This window comes from Mus caroli, chromosome 7 (genome assembly GCF_900094665.2).
Source record: "Mus caroli chromosome 7, CAROLI_EIJ_v1.1, whole genome shotgun sequence".
Classification (NCBI taxonomy): domain Eukaryota; kingdom Metazoa; phylum Chordata; class Mammalia; order Rodentia; family Muridae; genus Mus; species Mus caroli.
Genome location: NC_034576.1, coordinates 1,780,245 through 1,788,085, shown reverse-complemented (window position 1 = coordinate 1,788,085; position 7,841 = coordinate 1,780,245). Strand labels below are relative to the sequence as shown.

At 42.6% G+C, this 7,841-nt stretch overlaps 1 protein-coding gene across 1 annotated transcript; it reads left to right on the top strand.

The window, feature by feature from the left end:
- The first annotated feature begins 344 nt into the window (after window positions 1–344).
- LOC110299304 (ret finger protein-like 4A) lies at window positions 345–1,376 on the top strand. The gene has a single exon (XM_021168976.1). It carries the CDS (start codon window positions 352–354, stop codon window positions 922–924), a length of 573 nt encoding a protein of 190 aa, XP_021024635.1. The 5' UTR covers window positions 345–351; the 3' UTR covers window positions 925–1,376.
- Window positions 1,377–7,841: the final 6,465 nt, after the last annotated feature.

The window sequence follows — 7,841 nt, the reverse complement described above, 5'->3', positions numbered from 1 at the left end:
TTTTTTTTGGTTTTGGTTTTTCGAGACAGGGTTTCTCTGTATAGCCCTGGCTGTCCTGGAACTCACTTTGTAGAGTAGGCTGGCCTCGAACTCAGAGATCTGCCTGCCTCTGCCTCCCAAGTGCTGGGATTAAAGGTGTGCGCCACCATGCCCGCCGGCAACCACTTTTATTCTATATAAAATGTTACCTAACTAGGAAGGTCTCAAAAATTTCCACAAAATGTGACTTTAAAAAGGAGTAGAATTAAATAAAAGTGAGGTATAAATGGCCTTTGCAGTACATATGAAAGACAGAGTCCATGCTGGCTTTTTATCTTTGCTGAACTATTGGACTTTCTTTACATAGTAAAGATGACCTTGGATGTGGACACAGCCCAGAACCACCTCATCATCTCTGATGACCTGCTGAGTGTCTACTATACGCCTCAGAAGCAAGACCGAAAGAAATGTGCAGAAAGATTCCATCCCTCCCCTTGTGTCCTGGGCTCTTCCCGGTTCACTTCGGGCCGCCATTACTGGGAGGTAGTGGTGGGGACCAGCAAAGAATGGGATATAGGCATTTGCAAAGAGTCCATTAATCGAAAAAAGGCTATTTATTTGTCTGAAAAAAATGGCTTCTGGACCGTGGGTGTGAGGGGAAAAAAGGTCTATTCTGCCAGCACTGATCCCTTAACTCTGCTGCTGGTGAACCCTCGGCTACATAGAGTGGGCATTTTCCTTGACATGCTAGAAAACAGTGTTTCTTTCTGGGACCTTAGCGATGGCTCCCATATCTATACATTCCTTAAAATTCCTGACACGGATCCATTTCGCCCATTCTTTTCTCCAGCAAGTTCCTATCCAGAGGGTGATCAAGAACAAGTCCTAAGTATCTGTCCTGTGACAAATCCAGGCATTTTTGGAATTCCAGTTAACCCCCAATAAGGGGAATAACCTTTGGGTATGAAAGCTGCTATGGCAGTCGCTGAGTACTCGTAACCTAGCTAAGAATTTTTGAGTCTGGTACACACAGAGCACAAAAGCATTACAGAAATGTATGGAGGGCCTCATAAATACTAACTAGTTCCAGGAAATGCCATTTGGTTTGGTTTGGCTTGGGTTGGGTTTTTTTTTTACTTTATTTTTTTTACACTCCATATTTTATTTCCCCGCCCCCCACCCCTGCCCCATCCTCAAGAGACTAGAGGCCCTAATCAGTTTAGATGAAATAGCATTTTTAATATAAAGTATTATCATGATTGTTTTCTTTGGAATTTATGTTTATATTTCTGTTCCCATTCATATATTGTGAAATTTTACTGTGAATGTTTTCCTTTTTATTTGCTATAATATTAATGTATGGTGTTGTGGAATAAATAAACTAAATAAAAATTTTAGAGGCGACTAAGCAGGGTGATTGATTTTCTAAATGATTGGGAAATAAGACCTATATATCAATAGTAAAAAGAACTGTGTATATATGCTGTCTCAACCTATTACTTTCAACATCACAAATCATCACACATGCACAATGAATACTCACTAACGGTAGATATGTGTGGTTACTAAAGTGCTAATTTTAAAGTTAAATGATAAGCACAATGGAGTATATGCTTGCCAGGCATAAGGACTTGAGTTTATCCCCAGGACTCACATAAGAGAAGGAGGAGGGGAAACTAGAAAGACGGTGACTCTGTGGTTAAGAGCACTTGCTGTTCTTCCAGAGTACTTGGGTTTCAGTTCCCAGCGCCACAGCAGGCAGCTCACAATCGCTGAAGCTCCAGCTCTGGGGAATCCAGTGCCCTCTGCTGGCCTCCATACATACTTGCACACATATACACTTGCTTAAACAGACACAGAAATAATATCATTCTTAAACACATCCATTCAGCCTAAATAAGTAACAGAGTGCTAAGTGTGTGCATGGTGAGAGCAAGCAAAACAGCCAAAAATGGCCACTCATCACTACAACTCTCAACACTTAGAAAGATTAGCCAGGAGGGACTATAAGCTCAAGACCAAGCTAAGTTTAAAAGTGAGTTCAAGGCCATTGTGGGCAACTTAGTGAGACCCTGTCTCAATAGAAAAAGAAGGTTGGAAATGTAGTTCAATGAAAGAGGACCTGCCAAGCAAGCAAGAGACCCTAAATTCAATCCTCAGTTCCAAGCCAAAAAAAAAAAATAGTGAGGGCAGCACTGGGTATACAGTTCCATGGTAGAGCATTTGCTTAGCATTTTCGAGGTCCTAGGTTCAAATTCCAGCACTATGAAAATGAGAGTTTTAGGTGAAACGTAGTGATAAACACCTACAATCAAAGAACTTGAGAGGTGGAGGCAGGAGAGTCACAATTTTAAAGTCATCTTTGGCAGTATAAAGAAGCCAGAGTAAGCTATGTAAAACCCTGTTTCAAAAGCCAAAGTGGGGGCTGATCATGGTGAAACATGGGTGAAGTGGAAACTTAAGGGTGCCTAGGAAAATCATGATCATGGTGAAACATGGGTGAAGTGGAAACTTAAGGGTGCTTAGGAAAATCAGTTGGATGGTGTTTTGTTGGGGCAAACATGTAAAGGAACGTTTAGCTGAAACAGACACAAGAGAAAAGATGTTCTGTTAAAGCAAGCATGTGAAAGCACACATGGTGGATTCTTTGCTAATACACATGGATTGGTCCACCTTACATTGCATAGTTGAGCTCCATTTCTGTCAGGACTCCATAGAGAGAAACACACCAAAACACTTCTAATCGTTTGCCTCAGCTTTTTCATTTTTGTTTTGTTTTGGTTTTTGTCTTGTTTTGTTTTGTTTTTGCCGCTTCCATGAACTCAGGCTGACTGGCACAGTGACATCAGCTGAGACAGGTGCACATGCTGAGGCAAGACATGTGCTAAGACACTTGGAGGACACATGATGTTTGGAGGGTATAAATAGGACTGGATGGCCAGTGACTGAGACAGAGCTTGGCTTGCTGGGATGGCTAGTTTGCAATGCTTGTGGGTCTCATGTCTTCTCTGACAGAGTCACACCCAAGAATTTTTTCTAGTGTTCCTCCTACTCCCTTTTGTTGACTTGTACCGAGGCGCGGCTGTCTCTACTAGGTAGTGCCACCATGGCTGATTCGTGACTCTACCAAACTGGACTGCTGGTGTATCCATGAAGTGTTTGCGAGTGGATCAAACTGCCCCTGCTAACCTGTGAACTGAACTGCTGATTTCCAGACAACACAGACGGGAGTTGCTCCAAAGAACCTTTCTAAACAGCTCCACTTCCCCCTTATCCTTTCTTTTCCACTACCTCTGGTGGGTGGTGGGCTAAAAGGGGGGTTAAAGCATTTAAGAATGGTCATTAAAAATAGGTTTTGGGCCAGAGCTATACAGAGAAACCATGTCTTGAAAAAAAAAAAAACAACAACAACAAAAAGGCTTTGGAGCCAGGCAGTGGTGGCGCACACGCCTATAATCCCAGCACTTGGGAGACAGAGACAGGCGGATTTCTGAGTTCAAAGCCAGCCTGGTCTACAGAGTGAGTTCCAGGACAGCCAAAGCTATACAGAGAAACCCTGTCTCAGAAAGACAAAAAAACAAAAACAAATAAAAATAGGTTTTGAAAAAACTAAAGTTACACATGAGTTTAATCCCAGCACTCAGGAGGCAGAGACAGGTGACTCTCCATGAGTTTGAGGCCAGCCTGGTCTACAGAGTGAGTTCCTGGACAGCCAGGGCTTTATAGAGAACCTGTCTCAACAAAATAAAAGCCAAAGGGCCAATGATATAGCTCATAGGCAAAGATGTTTGTTTACAAGACTGAGTGTGATTCCTGGAGTCCACGTGATAGAAGAAAACCAGTTCTTTCAAGGTGCCTTCTGATTTATACACACATGCTCACATACACAGAGAGAGACAGAGACAGAAACAGAGACAGACAGAGATAGACACACACACTCACACATCCAAAATAAATGTGAACGTTTCATATCATGTCATCACATTTCTATCCCCATAACTTCTACCTGATTTTTTGTTTGCTTGCTTTTTGTTCTGATTTTTTGTTTTCTGTTTTTGTTTGTTTGTTTTCTGTTTTTGTTTGTTTTGTTGTTGTTGTTGTTTTTGTTTTGATAGCAAGGGAAACCTGTCACAGTGCACATATAGAGGTCAGAGTCAGTTTTCTCCATGAGTTCAGACCAAATTGAACTCAGGTTGTTAGGCTTCGCAGCAAGTGCCTCTGCCCACTGACAGGCCACCAAGAGATGGAGTGAGGTTGATGATGTCCCAAAGATTTGGGAGAGGGACAAGTCTGAGCTGGGTAACAGAGTGAAATATGGGAGTGTGACTGTATACAAACCGATGGACACTGAGGGTGACAGTCAGTACTCATTTGCTGTAACAAAGCCCCACAGATCAGTGGCTTCGACGGCATAGATACATTTTCCCACTGTTGTAGAGGCTGAAAGTTCAAAGTCACATGTCAGGGTTGGTTTCTCCTGAGGCATTTAATTGGTTTGTATATTGTGCTATAGTCGTCCCTCTGTACATCTGTGTCTGAGCTCATCCCTTCTTCTTCTTCATATATATGAATATGCGTGTATGTATATATGTGTGTGTATATATACATATGTGTATATATATAGCATATAAAGTAATGGGTTTATGACATCCATATGATTTTTTTTATTTTTATTGATGTGTGTGTGTGTGTGTGTGTGTGTGTGTGTGTGTGTGTGTGTGTGTGTGTAGGAGTCCAGAGGGCAGGAAAAAGGACATCAAATCGCCTGGAACTGGAGTTACAAGGGATTGTGAGTCACCTGACAGTGGATGCTAGAAACTCCACTCCAGTATTCTGCAAATGCCCCTAAACTGCTGTGTCAAGCCTCTTATCCTATTTTTTAAATTTTTTAATTGTTTTTTAGTGTGTATGCTTACACAGAACACACGCATATATGCTACAATGAACATTTGGAGGTCAGCAGACAACTTGTAGAAGTTTTCTCCTTTCACCATGTGGGTTCTGGAGACCAAATTCAGGTCATCGTGCCTGAAGCAAGTGTTTTAACCTTCTATACCATATATCTGGCCTTCATTATGACATTTTCATATATAATTTTTTGTTGATTCCACAATTCTTACTTACCCCAAACTGTACTCTTTGTTCTTATTGTTCCCCTTCCTCCCCCAATAGTGTTCTGATGTCCTTTAATGAAATATGTGACTTACAGGATTGGAGTATACTGTAACATAATACCTCATGTCAACTTAATCATCCTGTCTTCAAATACAACCATGTCCTCAGGCACTGCCTGGCTTTGGGGAAAGACTCAATTCAGTCCACTACAGTGTCTGCTCATACAGGTACTGAGAGGTACCGTCTGATATGTCTATCAAGATGAGACAGAGCACCCTAAGGATGAAAGAATATATGAGAGAGTAGAACATGGACTAGAGTGCACATGTCCAGCTGGGAGCAGAGTGGGGAAACCATGGGACATACTAAGTTCTATGACAATAAGACTTTATCAAATTAAGTTTCTGTCTGAATATATTACCCAGAAAGAGCTTACCCTGGGTCCCCGAAGTTTCCCAACGAGCTCTGCCTGCACCAAGCCCTGCACCATGACAATCTCTTGCTCCTTCTGTTGCACAAGGCAAGCCAAATCTCAATTCAATGCAATAACTATTCTGGAATTAAGTTTCTCAAGATTCAGTATGAGCCGGGATTAGAGGCACTGGCTTGCTTCGCCACACTGCACTTGAAAGCCCAGCATTCTAAGGAACTAACACCCAGAATGGGTGATGCCTCTTTCTCTTAGTTGTGGGTCCTCGGTCTGATGCTTTAGATGTAAGTACAGAACATGCAGCAACTTCGAAAACCAGGACTAGAAGGCAACCACAGGGGAGCAGAGCTCTACAGAGGGCAGAAGACACAGGTGCAGGTCTAAGGACAGGGCAGCTAGGATTACAAAGAGACTGTGCCTCCCAAAACATCGTAGGCGGTTGCTCTTGCCCTTGGTAACCTCCCAGGGTCTAATAGCACTTGTTAAAGTTTAGTCCCTGTAAAGAATTAGGTTTCTTGTGGTGCTTTTGGTTTTGGAGATAAAGTCTATGTAGTCTTGGCTGTCCTGGAGCTCACAGAGATCTTTCTGCCTCTACCTCCTCGGTCCTAGGATAAAGGGTGAACACCACCTGGCTCCTATAATGGAGTGGTGAGCCCAGAAGTCTCTGGAAAAATAAACATGGGGTCTTTGGTAAAAGTATTTCTTAGATATGAAGAAAAGGGGACAGCAAAGAATTGGAGTGGGAACAGTAGCATCTCTGGCCCTTTGTCATGCAGCCACTCTTCCTCCATTGTCTTCTTTTTTCAAGTGTGGCAGCCTCTGGCTTGACTGCCCCACTGGGTTCAAGAGACTTGGGACACTTTATAACCTTCTTCTGCCTCTTCTAAAGGAAATGGAATAAAGAGGGTAGTGGTTAGGGCTAGGGAGATGGCCCAACAACCTGAGTTTGATCTCCAAGACTCGTGCAAAAAGCTTGATTCTGTAGGGCACATATGTAATTCCAGTATTCCTACTGAGACGCAGAGACAGAATCACTCAGAAGCCTATGGATCATTTAGTCTGCAGTATACAACTCAGTGGCAGAAACAAGACACCCTGCCTCAACAAGGTGAAATAAAGGCCAGAACCAACTCCTCTGACCTCCAGACATACATCATCACACACACACACACACCTGCAGTCCAACACATATACAAAAAAAATAAAATTAAACCCATTTTTTCACTAACAAAATAAAATGAAATGGTTATACCAGTGAGACAGGAGAGCTTGGCTGAGACATAAATGCGTCAAAGATCTTACGCTCTGCAGCAGCTCTACATTCTGAATAAAACCTAGATGTCCCTAGGGGTCCCAGTATCTATCGCACTTCCATTGCAAGCCCCCACGGTGGTGATCTGGAGGCCACACCCACCCATGACATCAGGAGCCCACCTCTCCCAGACCTAGATGGAGTTCAGTTCTTAACTAAGGTTAAGATTAGTCTAGTCCTGGATAACTTGCCTGGGCTACTCAGAACATTCCATAGCACAGACGCCATGTTACTCCACCAGCTCCCTCCCTTCTGACCTCTCCCTTCGAAATACTTTTTGTCAGAATTAGAGATTAAATCTAGGGCCTCAGGTATGCTAGGCTCTACTGCTGAGCTATGATCCTGTTTTGGCTCTGACATTTTGGAACAGTCTCACTAAGTTGCCTGGGCTGGTGCTCCTTTTGACCCTCCTGCCTCTCTGGACAGCTGGGATTATGGTAGTGTACCATCTAGCCTGACACTGAGTTAACTGTGCTAACTCCAAAATACTTTGTTGGGCTGGAGAGATGGCTCAGAGGTTAAGAGCAATAGCTGCTTTTCCAGAGGTCCTGAGTTCAATTCCCAGCAACCTCACAGTGGGTCACAACCATCTATGAGATCTGGTGCCCTCTTCAGGCCTGCAAGCATACATGCAGGCAAAACACTATATACATAATATAATCATTTTTTTAAAAAAAGAAAAAGAAATACATTGTTGTAGTGGGTCTTTTCTTTTTAACTTTTTTAAAAAGATTTATTTACTTATTTTACGTATGAGTACACTGTATACATATACATACATACATTTTACACCAGAAGAGTACTCATATATATATCTTATGTATATGAGTACTCTTCTGGTGGCTGTCTTCTGACACACCAGAAGAGGGCACCGGATCCCATTACAGATGGTTGTGAGCCACCATGTGGTTGCTGGGAATTGAACTCGGGACCTCTCAAAGAGCAGTCAGTGCTCTTAACTGCTGAGCTATCTCTCCAGACAAGGGTCTTTTTTTTTTTTTTTTT

What these genes read in the sequence shown, in the direction of transcription:
- LOC110299304 (XM_021168976.1), top strand. Translation starts at nt 352, where the DNA reads ATGACCTTGGATGTGGACACAGCCCAGAACCACCTCATCATCTCTGAT.